Source organism: Knufia obscura (genome assembly GCF_036327395.1).
Source record: "Knufia obscura strain CCFEE 5817 isolate CBS 148926 chromosome Unknown scaffold_5, whole genome shotgun sequence".
NCBI classification, from domain to species: Eukaryota; Fungi; Ascomycota; class Eurotiomycetes; order Chaetothyriales; family Trichomeriaceae; genus Knufia; species Knufia obscura.
The window spans coordinates 484,536-504,505 of record NW_027042691.1 but is presented as its reverse complement, the minus strand read 5'-3'; the positions used below and the strand labels follow the sequence as shown (position 1 = coordinate 504,505).

General features: G+C 51.0%; 12 protein-coding genes and 1 non-coding gene across 13 annotated transcripts; 6 read left to right on the top strand and 7 right to left on the bottom strand.

The window, feature by feature from the left end:
- Positions 1-426: 426 nt before the first annotated feature.
- Positions 427-1,645, bottom strand: PMZ80_004971 (uncharacterized protein; the record flags this gene model as incomplete). The annotated part of the gene is made up of 2 exons (XM_064873393.1): positions 427-606; positions 662-1,645. The coding sequence occupies 2 exons, from the start codon at positions 1,643-1,645 to the stop codon at positions 427-429; spliced, it is 1,164 nt and encodes a 387-aa protein (XP_064730497.1).
- Positions 1,646-2,539: 894 nt separating this feature from the next.
- Positions 2,540-2,911, bottom strand: PMZ80_004970 (uncharacterized protein; the record flags this gene model as incomplete). Its single annotated transcript, XM_064873392.1, has 1 exon — positions 2,540-2,911. One exon carries the CDS (start codon positions 2,909-2,911, stop codon positions 2,540-2,542), a length of 372 nt encoding a protein of 123 aa, XP_064730496.1.
- Positions 2,912-3,048: 137 nt separating this feature from the next.
- On the bottom strand, positions 3,049-4,041 carry PMZ80_004969 (uncharacterized protein; the record flags this gene model as incomplete). The annotated part of the gene is made up of 1 exon (XM_064873391.1): positions 3,049-4,041. One exon carries the CDS (start codon positions 4,039-4,041, stop codon positions 3,049-3,051), a length of 993 nt encoding a protein of 330 aa, XP_064730495.1.
- A 673-nt stretch (positions 4,042-4,714) lies between these two features.
- PMZ80_004968 lies at positions 4,715-4,796 on the top strand. Its single transcript has one exon. It is a non-coding gene; the product is annotated as a tRNA-Arg (tRNA).
- A 1,021-nt stretch (positions 4,797-5,817) lies between these two features.
- PMZ80_004967 (uncharacterized protein) lies at positions 5,818-7,097 on the top strand (the record flags this gene model as incomplete). Its single annotated transcript, XM_064873390.1, has 2 exons — positions 5,818-6,003; positions 6,051-7,097. The coding sequence occupies 2 exons, from the start codon at positions 5,818-5,820 to the stop codon at positions 7,095-7,097; spliced, it is 1,233 nt and encodes a 410-aa protein (XP_064730494.1).
- A 77-nt stretch (positions 7,098-7,174) lies between these two features.
- On the bottom strand, positions 7,175-8,002 carry PMZ80_004966 (uncharacterized protein; the record flags this gene model as incomplete). Its single annotated transcript, XM_064873389.1, has 2 exons — positions 7,175-7,279; positions 7,337-8,002. 2 exons carry the CDS (start codon positions 8,000-8,002, stop codon positions 7,175-7,177), a joined length of 771 nt encoding a protein of 256 aa, XP_064730493.1.
- Positions 8,003-9,072: 1,070 nt separating this feature from the next.
- On the top strand, positions 9,073-9,785 carry PMZ80_004965 (uncharacterized protein; the record flags this gene model as incomplete). Its single annotated transcript, XM_064873388.1, has 2 exons — positions 9,073-9,169; positions 9,226-9,785. 2 exons carry the CDS (start codon positions 9,073-9,075, stop codon positions 9,783-9,785), a joined length of 657 nt encoding a protein of 218 aa, XP_064730492.1.
- A 153-nt stretch (positions 9,786-9,938) lies between these two features.
- Positions 9,939-10,790, bottom strand: PMZ80_004964 (uncharacterized protein; the record flags this gene model as incomplete). Its single annotated transcript, XM_064873387.1, has 2 exons — positions 9,939-10,280; positions 10,362-10,790. The coding sequence occupies 2 exons, from the start codon at positions 10,788-10,790 to the stop codon at positions 9,939-9,941; spliced, it is 771 nt and encodes a 256-aa protein (XP_064730491.1).
- A 934-nt stretch (positions 10,791-11,724) lies between these two features.
- PMZ80_004963 (uncharacterized protein) lies at positions 11,725-12,826 on the top strand (the record flags this gene model as incomplete). The annotated part of the gene is made up of 5 exons (XM_064873386.1): positions 11,725-11,860; positions 11,911-11,932; positions 11,995-12,306; positions 12,371-12,492; positions 12,555-12,826. 5 exons carry the CDS (start codon positions 11,725-11,727, stop codon positions 12,824-12,826), a joined length of 864 nt encoding a protein of 287 aa, XP_064730490.1.
- Positions 12,827-13,336: 510 nt separating this feature from the next.
- PMZ80_004962 (uncharacterized protein) lies at positions 13,337-13,805 on the top strand (the record flags this gene model as incomplete). Its single annotated transcript, XM_064873385.1, has 2 exons — positions 13,337-13,500; positions 13,568-13,805. 2 exons carry the CDS (start codon positions 13,337-13,339, stop codon positions 13,803-13,805), a joined length of 402 nt encoding a protein of 133 aa, XP_064730489.1.
- Positions 13,806-14,123: 318 nt separating this feature from the next.
- Positions 14,124-15,161, bottom strand: PMZ80_004961 (uncharacterized protein; the record flags this gene model as incomplete). The annotated part of the gene is made up of 3 exons (XM_064873384.1): positions 14,124-14,195; positions 14,299-14,936; positions 15,002-15,161. 3 exons carry the CDS (start codon positions 15,159-15,161, stop codon positions 14,124-14,126), a joined length of 870 nt encoding a protein of 289 aa, XP_064730488.1.
- A 620-nt stretch (positions 15,162-15,781) lies between these two features.
- Positions 15,782-18,721, top strand: msh2 (the record flags this gene model as incomplete). Its single annotated transcript, XM_064873383.1, has 2 exons — positions 15,782-15,826; positions 15,872-18,721. 2 exons carry the CDS (start codon positions 15,782-15,784, stop codon positions 18,719-18,721), a joined length of 2,895 nt encoding a protein of 964 aa, XP_064730487.1.
- A 304-nt stretch (positions 18,722-19,025) lies between these two features.
- Positions 19,026-19,880, bottom strand: PMZ80_004959 (uncharacterized protein; the record flags this gene model as incomplete). The annotated part of the gene is made up of 3 exons (XM_064873382.1): positions 19,026-19,602; positions 19,671-19,760; positions 19,804-19,880. 3 exons carry the CDS (start codon positions 19,878-19,880, stop codon positions 19,026-19,028), a joined length of 744 nt encoding a protein of 247 aa, XP_064730486.1.
- Between the last annotated feature and the right edge of the window lie 90 nt (positions 19,881-19,970).

Here is a 19,970-nt window from a genome sequence, read left to right as displayed (position 1 = left end):
TCTCCGCCCGGAGGAGGATCTTGAGAGAGCGCGTATGTTGCGCATTCGCGCAAGGTCGTCTAAGCTCCCCAATACAGAAGTATAATTCTATAGAGTCTGTAATAGTCTACATTCGCGGAAGATCTTCCGAAAACAACATGGTTGAGCCACTTCATCGTTGTATATATGACTCTATGCTGTTTCGTCAGCTCATTGCGGTTCAAGCGCAATAGACCCGACTCCTAGATGCTTTGCCCTTTGGTGTTGTACCCTTCATGTGATGCCGTTGTTCTGAGGTCACTGACGCCCGTTCAAGCTTGGAGTGGCACCCTATCGAAATGAACAGCAGCAAGCATACCTTGCCTTGAATTTCTGTCGTACGCACGCGCTGCTGCTGTAAGGACCTTACAATCTCATTAAAAGCAGACGAACTCAGCAAATCCACTATCACAATCTACTCTCCCTCGTCAACGGCCGAAGCACCCCATCGTTCCCCATCCTCGCCAAACAACTCCTATTGATATCCTCCACCCTTCTACACCCACAAAGCGCCATACACCGCTTGAAGTCCTCATAAAACACCTCCAACATTCTCTCCACACCCTTCTGCCCATCATACCCAAGTCCCTAACACACGTCCGATTAGCATCAACACACCCACAAACTTAATAAACAAACTCACCCACAACGTCGGCCTCCCAACCCAACAACACCTCGCCCCCAACGCCAACGCAACAAAAACATCACTCCCCCTCCTAAACCCCCCATCAACATGCACCTCCAACTTACTCCCCCGGGCCGCTCTTACACACTCCTCCAACACATCCATCGTCCCCGGCACCCCATCAAGCTGTCTACCCCCATGATTACTCACGATCACCCCGTCAACACCCCACCTAATCGCAGCCTCAACGTCCTCAGCACACATCACCCCCTTCACAAAGATCTTCATCTTCGTCCGCGCCCGTAACCACGGGATCTCAGCTGCCCAATGTGCGCCGTCGTCGTTTAGACCCGCGAAGCCCGTGTCGTGCGTCGTGGACCGGATTGTCTCTGTGTCGCGCTCGAGGATTGGGAAAGAGATCCCGCTGGGGGTCCGGAAGTCGTTGCGCCATTCATTGTAGCGGACGCCGAGGACAGGAGAGTCGCCTGTGAGGAAGATTGCGCGGCAGCCGGATTGTTCGGCTCGTTTCACGATCCTTTCCTGTAAGCCGCGGTTTGACATTGGATACAGCTGAATCGCGTAGCTGGGCGCTGAGTCATCATTCCCACCGGCGGAAACAATCTCATCGATGGGGTAGGAAGCAAAGGAGCTGATGGCCTGGTTCACGCCCATGGTGCGCACGGCGCGGCTGGTCGCGAGTTCACCGTCTGGATGGGCCATTGCTTGGATGCCGGCTGGGGCGCAGCAGAGGGGGAAGCTGATGCGGCGGTCGAGACATGTTGTGCTGGGATCGAGGTTTTTGACGTCGACGAGGACGCGGGAGCGGAGGTGGTACCGCGCGAGAGCGGTTTCGTTGGCGTGGAGGGTGCGTTGGTCTGTGCTGCCGCTGTTGAAGAAGTCGCGGGCTGAGGGGGGGAGGTTTGCGTCGGCAAGGGCTTTGAGGTCGGCGATTGAGAGGATTTTTTGGGTTGTTGGTTGGGGGAGGGGGGCGCCGCCGGACATGGTGGTGGGGTGCTGGTTGATTGGTTGGGTGGGTAAGGTATGGTATGGTTATGCTGTGGTGTTAGCTACCTAGGTGTGCATTGGGTGATGTTCGACGGTGGACAACAAACAGCCTAAAGTGGTCTTGAGTACAATGTAGTAAATAGGTCTCAGGGCTGTCTAATGTTAGCAACCACGCACGCCACGGATTCCTGAATGTCTTGAAGCTTGGACTCAGCTTAAGTTAGGTCTAAGGATGCGCTATCATGACATGCTTTTGTAAATATAGTAGTAGCATATCTCTGGCCGCTCAAGTCCGCTGGGATAGTGCATGTACCTGCATGTAACACTCTCGAGCGCTCAATTGGCTGATTGAGGTCAATCTCTTCTTTTCCTCGCCGCCGTACCACAAGTCTTGCGGAGCGCGGTACTATCGGAAAGGGGGAACAAGGCGTCCGAGATTGATCTTAATGCACCCTAAAGGAGGAACGGTGGTCGAAGCTGACAACGGGGCATTCTGGACCAAGAGACATGCCTGAGATTGAAGGCACCATTCAGCTTTCAGGAGCTGCTGTCTGCTCTTACCTGTCCCTTCTCTGCAACTACTTTCTTCTCTTTTAGTACAACCTCCTAGAAGCTTGCTGTCTGTCGACATCGCTCGCATCGATAGTCAGAAACAGAACTACTACCTTGGTGATGATTAAAGCACATTTGTGCCTATGGCGTACGTTCTGGCGGCGCACAAGTGAGAAAGACGCGATTTTCATGCAATATGAATTGAGGACAGGGACAGTTTATTGTATCGAAATGGTATTCACTTATCAAAGGCTACTTTGCCTTGGCACTCGATACGGCGTCAACTGATTATCTCGTGCTTCAATCTTTCTACTGACTGTCTACAGGATTGTGTCTGACTTACCAAGGTGCCACAGGTGGACCCTTCTTCTGGAGAACCGCCTCTCTTAGCGGTGCATCAGCCTCTGGCTTGTTCCAATACTGCTCTTCCTCAACTTTCACGACCTTCAAAGACTCTTCCTCGAGCCACACCCGCTGATAAGGACTGCACCCACCCTGCTTCGCCATGAAATGCGTCATGTTTTCGACAGCCTTATCACCGCGGAACAGCCATGGTCTCTGGATCGTCAATGGCTCCTGCAGCGGGATTCTGGTTGACTTGCCGCTCTTCTTGAGCTTTGCCGTACTTCTCTCCAACATGTGACGGAAGTCCCCGATCCATTTGTCGAACCAGTATTTGATGGGAAAACCATAGCATGGCTGAGCATTCATATTGACTTGTTCCATCTCGGCCACTTTCGCCTGCAGCTCGTTTGAGTATGGAAGATTGCTGTCACCCCGTCTGAGCTTCACTATCGATCTGGCTGTGCAATTGAGGTTCTGGTTCAGCATCATGCTGCAGAGGATGTTCAGACATTGGATAAATCGCCCCAACGGTGACCCGGCTCTGATTCTAGAGTGGCGATACCAAAGTCGATGAGGTAGAAATTTGTGGTAGCTGTCGGATCAAGGTTGTCGTTAGCTAGCAGAATGTTGCGTGGGTAGATGTCGTTGTGGGACATCCGCCTGAAGTGCTTGCCGCCTGTGGTTATGTCTGGAAATCGCATTTTGCGGAGGATCTCTAGGAGGACGAGACCGCACTGCCAGATTGCAGGTTCCGGAAAGACAAACTCTGTGTTAGCGGCTTTCTCGAAGACTGACAGGAGAGTTGGGCCGTTGACGTACTCACTCATTGTGCTCCAGTATGACGAATTTGATAGGTTCTCTTGCTGTTTGTCGATGGCGATGTTGAGACAGCCGAATTTGACCTTGGGAGATTGAGGTTGGTTTGGGTTCTTACCGTGTTCAAGACTGCTGACCAGCTTTGGGACTCCGGAGTGCTCTACATAGTGAGTGACATCCTTTGGAGTGCTACAGCATCCTTGTAGCTTGCGCACATACAACCTTCGATCGTTCAGGCCAAGCCAGATTGAACAACGAGCAAAGCCACCAACCGCAAAGCTCGGCTTGACGAGGATGAAGGGCTGGGAGGGCGTGTCGAGGTAGATAGCGAGGACAGGTCGTGGTGGTGAGATAACACGTTCTGGGGTAGTCCTAGCTGTGCTGGGGTTAGACTCGGTTTCCTCTGTGTCAGTATTGCCGTCATTGCTAGTTGGGTGATCAGCTTGACTCAAATTGAGCTGGACCAGAGCGTCCGTCAAGTCATTTGGCGGCACGCTTGGACTCGCTTGATCAGGCATCGGGAGTGGACTCATCTCGAGCTTTCTTTTCTTGGTTGGTGAGAGCATGACATCGCCTGCCTCACTGATTATGGATGGGCTGTCTGCATAGTCGTCTCCAGAAGACTCAGCTTTGCGTTTGAGAGAGAATGAAGACGCCATATCGTCTTGATTGAGGTACATTGCGTGGTGACAAGAGCAACAAGATTATCTCCATACTGATGTTCGTGATACACAGTGTGCGGCTCAGGCTGCTACGAGCTCCGGAGTGCAGGTTCTGCCATTCACAATGAGCAGCGACTCCGACAACGTCACAATGCTTTGGACAAAGAAAGACTGAAGTTGAAAGGTCGAGGACAAAGCTGTTTGTCGTTTGCCCTGACAAAGGGCATTGACGTAAGCATGGTATATGAGGCTCGAACGGCACTCTCGTTCTAGCCTTCACTTCATACAAGTCATGCCTGGCCTGGAAAGCCAAGCTGACTGCGCGACAGCGCACAGGTAAGTCCCCCTCCCTATCAGCTGACAGTGTCTAGGCAACCGTCTGAGGGAAGCTTCAGATCTGTACTAACCAACAGCCAAGAAGCTACTGCTACACTTGAGGTCAGTCACCCAATACACCTACATCTGTCTAGAAGTTTTGCTAACAAGTGTCAATCGTGGCTTCGGCCACGAATAGGGAAGCGATCGGTCTGCTTGGATTTCCAGCACACACTAACATAGGGCGACATAGCTTAACCGGTAGAGCATCAGTGGATCTGTCCTTCACGTCCTGGGTCCCCATGTAGCGATACATGGGTAGCCAGTCGATGGGTTCACTGAGAGATGTCGGTTCGAATCCGACTGTCGCCTTAACGTCCTCGTAGCACGATGGTGGTGCATCCGGTTGCGTAGGAGCAAAACCTGGAAGGTTGTAGGTTCGAATCCTACCGAGGACTTTTTCGTGTATGTGCTGGAGATGCAAGTAGAGCGCATTCACTGACTTTCGCAGGGCAAGACGTGAGTGATATCCGTACCACAGGATCTGCTAAGCATTTTCGCTTGATTGAGCTAATCTTTTCACAGCTAGGTGTCGAAGTAAAATACAGTCTAATGTTCAAGGTAAGTGTACAGTTTTGGGAAGGAAGTCAATGCTGTGAGCCGCCACTGTAGGGATTTAGGTTACATGAGAACTGCAGGCAGCGAAATGATGCATGTGGTGAAAGTTTCACTTTGAACACATTCTTACCCATAAGCAACAGTTCTTCGCCATTGCAAATATGTCCAATATCTTTCTCTTCATCATGCAAGATGAAGAGGCTCTATATCCCCGGAACTGACGATAGTGAACCTGAATCTCCATCGCACCTTCCACCTCTACCTTGCGTGTCGCCCTTGCCGAATCTGTCCAGCGTCGCGTTTTTCTCCCGAAAAAATCGTTGCCATGGCCGACGACCTCAACCTCCAACGCCAGCAAGAGGCAAAATGTCTCCAAGAGACCGCGATGCTGAGCTTCTAGGTGCCAGTCCACGTCGCCCATCCGTTTCAGCCATACCACGCCCAGCTCGAACCGCGTCTACCCGACGAGCGTCGAAATCTTGCTTAGCCACAGCAAACGGGATGCTATCTCCGGACAGGGCACGCCGTCCTCCCCAACGAAGGTCAGCAGGAGTCAAGAGTGAGCATGCACCGTCATCATACCATTTGCCTCGAAACCTGCTTCCACGATCGGAGTCATTTCTTACGCAGTTCGAAGACTTCAATTCAATCGAGGATGTCTTAGACGGAGCAACCAAGGGGCTCCCTAAGTCTCAAACGACACCAGCATTACTTTCACCTAACAAGGATATCACTTCACACCGGCTCATGCGTTCACTCGATCCTCCGCTGCCGAGATCAAGTACATACGATGGTTTCTTGTCTCCTGAACGCAGAACCCGACCTCAGGAACCCACAAGGCAGCTCTGTTTCAACAACACGATGACCCCACGGAGGAATGAGAAGCCACGAGCCAGTAGCAAATCGCCATATCCGTTTCGAGATCGAGTAACTGTAGGTGTGGATGGCGAAGATGGCAATACGTCTTGGTCGTTACCTGACAACGACTCTGCTTTGTCATCAGTGACTGGTTCAGAGAAATCTGAAGTACTAGTAGATCCGAGACATGTGAGTGATAATCTACCTGTTTCCCCAGTCCATGCTAATGCTTTCAGGTCTTTATCCCGCAACCTGCAATCTATTGGTTAGGGAGATACACCACTCTCGTTGACCGTTTACGAACGAACGAGCTGATACCCCGTCCTGAATCCGCGAGTAGTAACAGAGATGGAAGAAACCTGTCACTGAAGCACAAGACCAGTATGGAGTTCGAACGTGCAGAAAGAGACATCAAGAAAGAAGCAATGGCAACACTGAGATCATTTTGTCAGACTGACGCAGCCACCAGCAGCCTCGACAAGTTTGCAATATACATGAGCCAGAACGACCCAAGCTTTTCAAGGCATCCTGCAGTAGCTCGGCACGAACGTAACAGCCGGCCTTACCCAACTGTGGTCAAGCAGCAGTCAGGACAATATCCTCCGGTTAATCCAGCCAAGCCAAGGGTTCGTAAGCTGAGCGACAACCTGCCTCATATACCTCCCAATATCTTCCGGAAGGCACCGAATCCCAACAGAAGAGAGCCTACAATCAGCAAGAGCTTCACTATTGGCAACTTTGGTAGCACTGGTTCCTTCAGCAGCCCGGGCCCAAGTTACCCAAGCAACGGGCATCTGGCAACAGGCCACGATGGGAGGAAGGTATCATACTACTCCCATATGTCCGAGACAAGACTTCGTGCCGTGGAAGAAAGAGATGCAAGACCGAGTGCCTCCAAAACTATGCCCGGGCAGTCAAGTGATCGGAAAGCATCCCACGTCGAAGACGTATTCCGACCGACCAACAAAGTTGCAAGAATGCCCTTGTCTCAGAGCGTGGCGAGTATCAAGCTAAATTCCGAGACGCCTCCGCAGACCAGCTTCAAGATGGTCAAGCATGAAGTTGCGGCTGTTGATGGAGGGGCTTCGCAAACACAGGAGGACAATAGCACTATTAAGCATACGCGGGATGTTGATGTTGAAGATACACCGACTGGCCACTCAAGGCGCTTCCGAAAATCTGAGTCTATGAAGAAGTTATTTGGTGCAAGCATCAAGGAGATTCGGAAGATGGGTCATCGCGTTAGCAACACTGGCGGTCACGATGGGGCGGACGAGTACTGACCTACTGACAAAAGATAAAGAAACGCAAGATGTGTCGAGTCCAACATCGGAGTTTCGGATCAAGAGGTACAGCTTGTTCAAGAATACATTTCAGGCATAGGGAAGCTGGGACCTTGCAGGTCCTTCCTTCTGAACGACTGAGCAGACTCTATCTCAAATGTGTCAACTTCCCAGCACACGGCCTGTGAACAACAAAAGCAGTCAGCCACGATAGCGGTACGCCAAGTAAGAAGACTTACGATTATCCTGTCGTTCTCATGCTTGACAGACCATGGAGACGCGCAAGTCTTCGTGCACTCGCCTTTATGAGACCAGAAGTGCTGCACCATGCATAGTGCAGGAACGCGCTTGCCGTCATGGCGTTGGATATATTTGCGGCATTCCTCGAGCATAGAAAGTGGGCGTTTATATTGCTTGAGAGCCGTATCTATGATCAGCCCGGCGTCTTCCTGCGATACTTGTCCTGCAAGCCTCTCGGGTGTGTCGAGGGAGAGATCTGTTTCCACTGTACCTAGCGGCTGCGATAGTACAACCTTGGACAGGAGCTCGAACTTGATCACTTTTGCTGGAGCTTGAGGGTATTTATAATCGTTAATCATCACACCCATGCTCAGGGGCAAGAAACTCAATGCGGTGAGGATATTGCGCAGCAAGATGGGCAATCTGTTCAAGGGTGTCGGAAATTCCGATCCTGGAACAAAGACCTGCAGATTCGTGGGATGATTGAGTTTGAGGGATTGGAGTGCTTCCTCGCGAACTGTGCGGCATGTCGCCAGCAATGCGTATAGCTTGTTCAGATCTGGGTCGCCAGGAGTCCTTGTCATGCCAATCTCGGTGAAGCTATCTCGGATTTCTTGGGGCACGTTCTCGTCCTTGCTCGTCGCAATGGTCGCGCGCAATGACATCTCGCATTCGAGGTATGTTGGGAAGACATGGCTGTAGATGATGGCCCTTATTTCAGAGGGCAGTTTCAAGAAGTGGTCGGTGGGTCGGTGTTCACGTCGGAAGTGGTGCAGAACGCTGAAGGGTGGGAGTCGAGTTTGTGTAACGTGAGAATAAGTCGTGTTTGCCATGGCTAGGCGATTGATTCTGTTAGTGCTAAAGAAGGTTCGACCATGGATGGAGGTGGGTCAAAAGCGCAGGCGATGTTGAGCTTATCGATACCGTAATTTGCGAAAATACTTAGGGTAGATCCGAAGCCAATGCATCGTTGCAGTTATGCTTGTGCTTCGTTAGGCGCCAGAAGCCAAAATCGTGATGCCCAAATTGCGATTCTGGGGCTTAGAAGGCGCACCCAGCATGCCTAGAGGGCTGGCCTTAGGCTTGGCGTCAAGACAGAAAACCAGTTTCGAATTTGAGAATATGGCAGTCTTTACTTCGCGTCAGTCTAGCATAATTGTTTACATATCAACAACAATAGTTATGGAAGTGTGTATTAAGAAAGAGTTTCTTAGTACGATGTACTTTTCTATTTCTTGATGCGATCTTCTGAAAGAGTTTTGTAGCTGTTCAAAACGTGGATCTCTATCAGCCAGATGCCGAAACGGGTTTTCTGTCTTGACGCCAAGCCTAAGCCAAAGCACTTAAGCCATGAACATCCAAGCATCAATGCGGCGATCTCCAGCTATTCTGCGACTGGCCGCGGTGGACGAAGGCATGAGTGCGCTCTTTTCCGGGCGTCTCCTCAACTTCAAGGTTGCCCTCGCCCAACTGTGTCTCTCAAGCCCGGCCTGGCTACCTTGTAAGGTTCTTCCGCACCTGGTATTACTGTACATCTGACAGCCAAGGCCCCGACCGCCACCTCAAGATCCAGATGTAATGCATAAGACCTGATACCGGGCGCCGTTCTGTCCTTATTCTCTCGAAGCTTCAAGTCACCTGCCATGCAGCTCTCACCTTCGTGCCATCGCTACTCGATGACTTGACTGTCCGAAAATCTCAAGACGATCATTCTGTTTGTTAACCCAATTCCAAAATGGGACGTACTAAAATGCAAGACGAGGACTGGGCTGGAGTTCTCGATCTACGTAAGCGTAAGCAGATCCAAGACCGCTTGGCCCAGCGAGCAAGAAGTGAGTGTACACACGAGTTCAGCAAAAGTTACCCTGCTCAACCTTTATCCCTGCAGGGAAACGACTGAAAGAGGCCGAAATCTGTCTTGCAACACCTTCAACCTGCAAAAATACTTCCAATAGTGTGGATAACGGATTGAGTGACAATCGAAACGACGCAGATGACCAAGTTCAGCATCACGGTCTCCAGCTTACTCGACATCCTCGGCATTATGAAACTTACATCACAACGAGTTCTGGAGAGAACCTCTTCACCGGTCAGATCACAGCAACGGCCTACAGTGCCCTGCATCAGAACGGTGCCTTGCTGGGCCTGCTGTGTTCAGTATCTACCATCTGCAAGTCAACGCCGGTAGGTCCGGAAGTTCCAGAGGCCCTCCAACCGACACCTTTGCAACTCACCGTGGCCCATCCACCTTGGATCGATCGCTTCCCCTTCCCCCAGATGCGCGACAACATGATTTCACTCTTAGGAATCATTGATGAGGAGGAGTTCCTGGCCGACCTGTTTGGCCTCACGAGCTTTACGATCGAGTCCGGTGCAGCATCATGGGATCCCAGTGCCTGGAAAATTGGAAGAGAATTCTCGGCAAAATGGGGTTATCTATTTTACTAGCTCAACCTCTCTTCAATACCACAGCAGGGTAAGGAGCAACCGACTGGGTCAGTAAATCACTCTGACGGTCTGGCACCCTCCAGCACTCAGAATGCCCTGTTCTGGCCTCCTATTATCCGCTCCTGCAAAGCTTACAGCCTAGTTTCTTATCGACTAGGCTGCTGCCACCGCCTGGATGACAATGTCCGCTAGCTCCTTCGGCGCACTGATGTTTGGGCAGTGTGCTGCATCAAAATTGTACACATCCACCTTCTTTCCACTTTGCTTCTCAATCAACTCGATGCAATTGCGTTGAAAATCTGGAGGTAGCAGTTCGTCCCTTTCGCAGAGGATCCAGGACGATGGGATGTACTTGTAACCAGGGTATGTGAGCTTGCCTTCAAAGCTCACCTGGGAGTGCAATGGCATCTTTCGAACCCATTCAATGCCCTCCTCTCTAGGAAGGTCCGAGAACGTGTATGGCGCACTTTCTTCGGGTATGTGCTCCATGAAACCCTAAATCCCGCCATACCGACAGTCAGTCTATGATCACTTATTGGAAGGCAGGGTTGATTTTGGGTAGGAAAGGTAACATACATCTTCTCGGCCGATGATGAACGGTAGTGGTGGCACGGATTCTTTCATCGGAACCCCTACGTCCGGCACAACGCAGGTTAAGTACACCAGTCTTATAATCCCGCCTGGCTTCCCAGCTTCTTGTCTATCCGCCTTGGACAGACCTTTGGAGCATTCTGTGCCGGGAACTCCTCCATATGAGTGCATCACCAACACTATGTCCTTTCCTTGGTCGGCGAGTTTCTCAGCGATGTCGTGGAAGAAGTCGGCATCTTCCGTCATGGTCGCTGGCTGCTCGGGCGGCGTTCTTGCAGAGGAGGGTAGCGTGTCGACGACGATTTCATAGCCTTGCGATCGCACGTTTTCGGCCATCGTGGCGTAGTATGAGGCAGGCGTGAAAGAGCCATTGACCCAGAGGATGGTAGGTTTCGAGGTCAGAGCCTGAACCATTTTGACAGAGAAGAGTATGCAGGACGGATGGTAGTCGGCGACAATGCTCAAGAACTGGGTTCTTTGCGTTCTGCGAGGGTAAAGACGCTCTTTCTGTTGTCACGAGGTCTGCTGGAGGCCTATGTATCGATTCACACACGCTGAAGACCTATCTCTTTATATGTGTCAAGAGGAAGAGAACAGCAGGGAGCACTGCGCGTCCATTCTCACATCGATCACATTATTAATTCTGATGTGCATCCTTTGCTTACAAAAGTCCACGCCGAACCAGAGTTGAGGGTCGCCAGATACCAATCATCGTCCACAAGAAGGTCAAATTCGTCAGAAGCAATGTCAGAAGACGAAGAATTTTCGGAGGGCGAGTCATTCAGCGGAGCGCCTTTGTTGGTAGGGGCCTATGGGGGACCTTGACCCGCAGATTGGTAGGTATAGTTTAAGGAACAAGTTGGGGCCCAATGCATGGGTGAATGTCAGGAATCCATATCCAATGTCAGTAATAATGTCAGTAATCTATCGAATGTCAGTAATCTACTGTATTGCCAAGGTTACTAATCCATTTCCAGTGTCAGAAACCCAACCCAATAGGGATGCTAACCTCAGCCTCGGGTCAAAGACCTCATGGAGTTGCGACTCTCAGAGCCCACAAGCGAAACCAAGAATGCTCCAGACTCTACACACTACGGACGACTACCGATACCTTGGCAGAGGTGATAGACTAACACAATCCACCGTATGCACCCCAGGTTTTCGTTATCGTCTCCATGGACCACAATGGACAGCTGAATCGTGGGGTTACTGCTTCACGAGTGACCTGGATCATCTACAAGTCTGGCCAGCTGGCCCATTCATTATGCGTCCCCTGAACTGCCTTTCAAGTCAGCGCCGGATCACTCAGATCTGCTTGTGTGTATAGCCTGACTACCAAAGCCACAACATGAACGGTCTTACTTGGTACAACATTGTCATCTGCTTGGTGGTATCATGGGGTGGCTATGCTTACGGCTTCGGATTCGCCGCTTTCGCAACCAGTCAAGGGCAGCCAAGCTTCTACACCTACTTCAAACTTGACCGTGAGTTCTTCAATGCCCTTGTCTCTAGTGTTGGCTAACAGCCCGGATAGCTGCGAGCGCGCACACTGCGAAGTAAGTTCTCAGCAACAGGCCCATCTCTTGAGAATCGTTGCCTGACATCCCTTCCTTCCCAGTATCCTCGGAGCATGTAATGCACTCTTCAACTTTGGCCTGGCCATGGGCTCCCTATTTCAGGGCTGGCTCTGCGACGTTGTTGGGAGAAAAAAGGCGTTTGCAGTTGCGGGTGCTTGCTCTCTAACCGGAGGTGCCTTGATCACTGCTTCTATCGCCATTGAGATGCTGATCGTGGTCCGCCTCCTTCAGGGCATTGGACTAGGCATGCTCATCTGCTTGGTGCCGCTCTATTTGACCGAAGTCGCCCCTCCAAAGAAAAGAGGTCTCTTATCTGGACTGACAACGGCAAGCTTTGCCGCAGGCTATCTTGTGTATGCATCGTTTCCTTGTTTGCGTCCGGCGAAAGGAGTATGAAATGACTAACAACGTTTGCAGGTGTTCGTGGATCGCAGTCGGCACATACTATGGCAAGAGCTACCAAGTTCAAGTCAGACTTCCTTTGGCGTTAGCCATGGTCGGACCGGCGGCACTTCTTGTAGGCCTTCCATTTATTCCAGGTATGTCGTACTCCCTCATTGCTACAAAATGTCCACTTCGAGGATGCTCACGACCTCTGCAGAATCACCTCGATACCTTGTCTTCAAGAATCGCGCCAGTGAAGCCTGGGAGATCCTACGGAGAATCCATCGTGACCCTAGCGACCCCGACGTTTCTTCAGCACATGCAGAGTACATACAGATCGTTCACCAAACCGAGAAAGACAAAGAAGTGAAAGCGGGATACATCGAAATGTTCAAAAATCCTTCGTGGCGTAGGAGAAGTTTGCTCGCTTTATTCATCCAGTATGTGATTCCCCCTGGCTTCCGCAAGGCCTTGTTCAAGCTGTACTAAACAGGTGTCTTTGTATTCCAGGTTCGCCGCTCAATCTACAGGAGTAAGGTTTCACATTCCGTATCGCTTGGAGGGCGTTGACTGACACAGGAATAGATCCTGGGCATCACCAACTACATCATTTTGATCTTCACCAGCCTAGGCATGTCGGGCGTCATGCCGTTGGTCATATATGGTTCGTGGCTGCCCTCCACTGATTCTCTGGTAATCTATGACCAGAAAGCTAACTCCGTTTCTATGTAGGCGTCTATAGCACCGTGGGTATCACTTGCGTACTCATCGCCATCGCCACAGTCGATAAAGTGGGTCGTCGAACCATGTTTCGTAAGCAAATCAGCCTCCATCACTTCCTCTCGAATTCACCATGACTGACCTTTTCTCGTTTGTCTCGATTCAGTTATCGGCTTCCCTTCTCTCGCGGCTCTTCTCCTCATCGAAGGAATCCTGCAATGGCAGTATCTCGGCACCGACAACAAGCCTGGACTGGCGGCATGCGTCTTTATCATCTTCATGTACATCGTCGTCTTCCAGACCGTCGATGGACCTGCTTTCATCTGGATGGCCGAGATCTTTCCCACCAACATTCGTGGCAGAGGTATCGGGCTGGGGTTCTTTTCGTACTTTGTCGGCGCCATCACGTACAGCACACCATCACCCCTTGCATTCAAGAACATGTGAGTACTTTCCTCCCAAATGATCTGTTGGACTGAAGACCTGTACTCACATAATCTTTTCACGCAGCAAATATGGGATGTACTTCATCTACATGGGTCTTTGCCTCATCTCCGTCGTCATCGTCTACCTGTACGTCCCAGAAACGAAGCAGATACCCGTCGAGGAAATTGGCGCCCTTTTTGGCGATGAGGTCGTGGTGCACTTGACTGCGACTGGACACGGTATCGTCGAAGAAGACAAGTTGGCGCAAGCTGAGGATAATGACGTCCAGAAGACAAATGTTGTGCATCGCGAAAAGGCCTAAGGGATGCTCTTTGGATACGCAAGGACAATATGTGAGCATCGAGATGTAACAGGATATCTCTAGCTAGATGGTTGACAGGGTGTCTCAACTGAGCAGAAGCGTGCAATTTACCCATGCTCGCTCATAGTCAATGAACGAATACGACAAATACCTTGCTTTCGTGCCAGAAGATTCAACTTAACTCAATGCTGAACGACACCTGAAGCCATGTGACCTGATAGGTTTTGCGTTCAGACTACTCGCGAAGCTCTGTTGCTACTCCGGATATTCGAATTCACATCCTACCCATGTCGACCTCTCCGAACCGATGTGGAGGAACTACCAGGTGCTCTCGGTTCCATCCCAAAACAAGAACTTGCCGCTCGACTTTTCTCTCGTGGCATTGTCGATCTGTTAATCGTTCGTCAGTATTAGAGGAAACACACCCATACGGGAATACCAAAGTATGAATGTTTCAAAGCCAAAGAGTGCACAAAATGGTAGGTAGACATACCACATTGACAAGGCCACTGACACTTTCCTCAACCGTGATGAAAGCCTTCTCAAGCCCAAACGCTTGAGCCCCGGTATTGCCCATCTCCGTTTGCACGAAGCCCGGATGGACTGGGAAAGCTACAAGTTCGGGATTCTCCTGGTGGATCTTCTTCGAGATCCAATGCAGCGCGGCCTTGCTGGTGCCGTAGGCGGCATTAGGAACGGGGACTTGCTCCATATCTCCGATCGAACCGGCATTGGAGCCGAGGGTGATGAACTTTGGAGTGTTGGTCGAATTGAGCAGGAGAGAACGGACGGCTTTGAAGAGCGTGACGACGCCGAGTACGTTGATCTCGAAGTGCTCGCGGATGTCTTCGAGCTTGGCCTCGTGCACTGCTGGCCAAATTTTGGAGATTCCAGCATTGGCAATGACCACGTCCAGAGAGGTAATGTTGTACTTGGACTGTAATAGAGACGCGGCTTGCTGGGCGTCGGTCTCGGAAGAGCTGTCGATCTTGACTATGATGAGGTTGCTCCCGTCCCCTTTTGAGAGGTTCTGAAGGGCTATAGTACTGCTGGACTCTGTGTCACGAACCGCTGCAACGACAGTGCTTTTGGGGCGTGCCAAATATGCTTCGGTGAGTCCTCTGCCGAGGCCTTGAGGATGATCGAGGCTATCAGTACTTGTGCAATCGGCCTTGCTTTTCCTTATAGGTGCTCACCTCTATTGGCTCCGGTTATTAGGTACGTTGTCGACATGGCTAGCTGAGCATAGGCCACGACTGGTATTTGATTCGTAGGTTTGGAGGAGATCTTCGTATAGAGTTGCTGATGAATGTCTGTACTTCCGCCGGGAGATTCTAGCTTTTGTCTCTCCGACATATATAGCTGGCCCCATGATGTAGCTTGCACATGGAGGTATTGCTAACAGGCCTGAGGCAGGGGAGGATACTTCTTCCTGTAGGCTACGGGATCTTTCGGCATGTAATTTACAGCATCCTGTCGGAGACAAGAACGCTACTAGCACGGATCCATGCCATCGGGGGTGCTCACCTGGTGGTTTCGCCGGCCGAAAACTGGATTTCGTGCGGCTCTCGTCCGTGTTGTAACATCTTGACCCATACTCCTAGTTTTCGGCGCACCGTATGATTGGTCGGTAACAGTAGCGGGATGAGTATTGGCAGGTACGGTCTGCTTAGAGCACGAAAATGCCAGCTTGTTCTCCTATGCAGTCACAGCGATAACGCGCAGGATTAGTCAGGGAGTGCGCAGAAAATCAGAGGTACGCGTCGATCAGGTCAAAGACGTTATTTGATGGTGAAAGCGGCATCGACAAGGGCCGGTTTTGTACTCGCCAAGATGCGCGCTAGTACTAGTTCTTATCTTATCGATAGCGACGCGTAAAGTGCTTCGGGACGCGTTAGCCAGTCTCAAGCGTAGAAAGTGAAGTCATGTAACTAACATAACCTGGTAGCAGGATACCTCTTAAAAGCAACCCAGCCATGGTCACACAATATGGCAATATGGCTCCTAGGCCAGATCTGAAAGTCAGTAGAAGTCTGACTCCGTCACTCATTCACTAACGTCCATAGTTCGACGACGAGGGCGGCTTCATCAAATCTTTTCGAGCGCTGCCCCCGAAGCCAGATCCTTCCACCATTCGAGTGTTTGAGAGAACCGATTTCTACTCAGCGCACGGAGAAGATGCAGATTTCATTGCACGAACGATATACAAGACAACAGCAGTTATTCGGAATCTCGGACGAGGCGACAACCAGTTGCCCTCGGTATCGATGACTGTGACCGTCTACCGCAACTTCCTCAGAGATGCCCTATTCAAGCAGGGAAGAAGGATAGAAATATGGCAGACAAGCGGCAAAGGGAACTTCAAGATGATCAAGCAGGCTAGTCCAGGCAACTTGCAGGGTGTTGAGGAGGAGCTGGGTGCCGGCATGGATAGTCAAGGTGATGGAGCACCTATCATGCTTGCTGTCAAGATCAGTGCCAAGGCTGGGGAGGCGAGATCTGTTGGTGTATGCTTTGCAGATGCCAGTGTCAGGGAGCTTGGTGTGAGCGAGTTTCTGGATAACGACATTTTCTCGAATTTCGAGAGTCTGCTGATACAGCTTGGTGTTAAGGAGTGCTTGATGGTCAAGGATGCGAAGAAGGAGAAAGAAGGAGCAACCAAAGATCCCGATCTAGCCAAGATCAGACAGATCATCGACAACTGTGGTATTGCGGTCTCTGAGCGTGCCATGGCCGACTTTGCTACTAAGGACATCGAGGATGACCTGGCGAGGTTACTGAAAGGAGAAGGATCGACCGGAAAGCTTCAGGCCACAGAGCTGAAGCTTGCTATGGGGAGTGCGAATGCTCTTGTCAAATATCTTGGGCTGATGCATGAACCTAGCAATTTTGGCCAGTTTCAGCTGTACCAGCACGATCTCAGCCAGTACATGAAGCTGGACGCTGCAGCTTTGAGGGCACTAAATTTGATGCCTGGACCACGAGACGGCTCGAGAACAATGAGCATATTCGGTCTACTCAACAACTGCAAGACACCGATCGGAAGCAGACTGTTAGCTCAGTGGCTCAAGCAACCTCTGATGAGCCTGCCAGAAATCGAGAAACGACAACAACTGGTCGAAGCATTCGTCAATGATACGGAGCTGCGCCAGTCACTGCAAGAAGAACATCTCAGATCGATACCAGACCTCTACAGACTAGCGAAAAAGTTTCAGCGCAAGATGGCCAACCTCGAAGATGTGGTTAGAGCGTATCAAGTCGTTATTCGTCTGCCTGGTTTCATCGAGGCCTTCGAATCAGTCATGGACGATTCCTACAAAGACGCGCTGGACGAAGCATACACAAACACGTTCAAAGACTTCTCGGGAAAGCTTGGCAAGCTTGCAGAAATGGTCGAAACAACAGTCGATCTCGATGCCCTCGACCATCACGAATTCATCATCAAGCCAGAATTTGACGATAATCTTCGCATCATCAAGGAAGCACTCGACAAGAACAAATATGACATGGAAGTCGAGCATCGCAAAGTCGGCAAAGACCTAAACCAGGAGCTTGACAAGAAACTCTTCCTCGACAATCACAAAACACATGGCTACTGCTTCAGACTCACACGTACCGAAGCCTCCGTGATACGCAATAAGTCGAACTACCAAGAGATTTCTACGCAAAAGAACGGCGTATACTTCACCACCCGCGACCTAGCCGACATGCGCCGTGAACACGATCAGCTCAGCCAGAAATACAACAGCAAACAGTCCGGTCTCGTCAACGAAGTCGTCACAGTTGCAGCCTCGTACGTGCCCGTCCTCGAGTCCCTAGCAGCGATAATCTCCCACCTCGACGTCATCGTCTCCTTCGCCCACACCTCCGTCCACGCACCAACATCCTACGTCCGACCAAAGATGCACGCCCGCGGCACAGGCGACACAGTCCTCACCGAAGCCCGCCACCCCTGCATGGAATGCCAAGACGACATAACATTCATCACCAACGACGTCGAACTCAAACGCGACTCTTCCCGCTTCCTCATCATCACAGGTCCCAACATGGGCGGAAAATCAACCTACATCCGCACAATCGGCTGCATCGCCCTCATGGCGCAGATAGGCTGTTTCGTTCCGTGCACAACCGCTGAACTCACAATCTTCGACTGCATTCTTGCGCGTGTCGGCGCCTCAGACTCGCAGCTCAAGGGCGTGAGTACCTTTATGGCGGAGATGCTCGAGACGGCGAATATCCTCAAGAGCGCGACGAGGGATAGTCTGATCATTATTGATGAGCTGGGGCGCGGGACAAGTACGTATGACGGGTTCGGACTTGCATGGGCGATTAGCGAGGAGATTGTGGGGCGGATCGGGGCATTTGGGTGCTTCGCGACGCACTTTCATGAGTTGACGGGGTTGGCGGAGAGGTTTCCTGATGCGGTGAGGAATTTGCATGTTGTTGCGTTTGTGGGGGATGAGACGAAGGTGGACAACGATGGTCATGAGGAGGATGGCAAAGTGAAGAAAAAGAGGGAGGTGACGTTGTTGTATAGGGTTGAGCCTGGTGTTAGTGACCAGAGTTTTGGGATTCATGTTGCTGAGTTGGTGAGGTTTCCGCAGAAGGTGATTAATATGGCGAGGAGGAAGGCGGAGGAATTGGAGGACTTTTCGCATTCTGGTGGGGATGGTGGTGGTGATGGTGACGGTGTGAAGATGGAGGGTGTGGAGAAGAGGCAGGAGTATTCGAAGGAGGAGGTTGATGAGGGGAGTCGGTTGTTGAAAGTTGTGCTTAAAGAGTGGAAGGCGAAGATTGAGGAGCAGGGCAAGGAATTGTCGAATGATGAAAAGGTCAGGATGATGAGGGAGATGGTTAGGGGTAATGAAGAGCTGATGAAGAATCGGTTCTTCGTGGAGAGTATGCAGGCGTTGTGATTAAGGGAGCAGATCGCTGAGCCTCGACGGCTTTGCATGTGTTGTACACTTCAAGAGCATGTTTTCAAAAGCGAAGGGAAATAGTGGCACTGTCTGTTCAGCGATTGTACGTTATACATGCATGGTGTTGCGGAGTTATGTAAGGTATTTGTGTGCTGATACAGTGACATTATGGAAACCGTGATTGCTCAAGCGCACAACACGTGGGAGATTGTGCATGAAACTGGTCTCTGCTTAGTTAGTCATATCTGCATCTACCTTAAGTCAGTCCTTTTGGCATAAATGCCACTTTCCTGTGTCCACGCTACTTATCACTCCTAGCTGTCCACTGATCAAGCCCCAACAACAACTTTCCATGCACCTCAGCATCCGCCCCCGCAGTCCTCATCAGATCCTCCCACACATCCTGACCGATTCTCTGCATAAAGATCAGATACCCAGCCCACACAAAATCCGCATACGAAATCTCCTTGCCCAAAAAGTACGGACCGGACTGATCCTCCTTGAGCATCTTAGTAACCTCATCGATATACGGCTTCGCGCCATCCCACGCCTTCTGTCCGCCCCGCTCACGCTGAAGCTGATCAAGCGGCATGCCGACCCATACGGGGCGCGTCTTATACCAGTGTGGGTGGGACGCTTCGTTCAGGAGTCGCTGTGGGACAAGAGGGACGTAGATGCCTACTAGGGCTGGCATGATTTTGGTCATAATCTCCTCAATTTTGGAGAGGACGGGGGAGTCCAGGTGGACTGAGGGTGTTGGGTGGCGCTTTTCGATCTCGTTCGCGATGGCGCGGGAGTCCATTATCCAGGTTCCGTCTGGAAGGGTGATTGCGGGTGAGCTGTATTCTATGCCGAGGGGGCTTTTGGCTGGTGGGACGCTGTGGGTGGATTTGTGTTAGATTGGTGAGTGAATGCGGTGTTGCTGCTGTGGCGCATGCTGGCTTACTGGTCTTGTAGCTTTGGCTTTATGTCAGGGTATTCTGTCCATTCTGTTCGGTAGTTGAGGCCTTTGTAGTTTAGGAGGAGACGAGTTTTCCTGGCTGTGTGAGCTTAGGTCTACTAGATGAGGAGAGTATTACCATGGATTGAGCGACCAGGTCTTGCATGGAGGGACACTTGGGATGTCATAGAGCACAATTTGGTCTTCGGACGACATAGTTTGATATCACACAAGGTATAGGAATTGTGTCAGGCGATGCTGAAGGGCACTTGAGTAATGGTTGGTTGTCCGATGTATGCGCGCGGT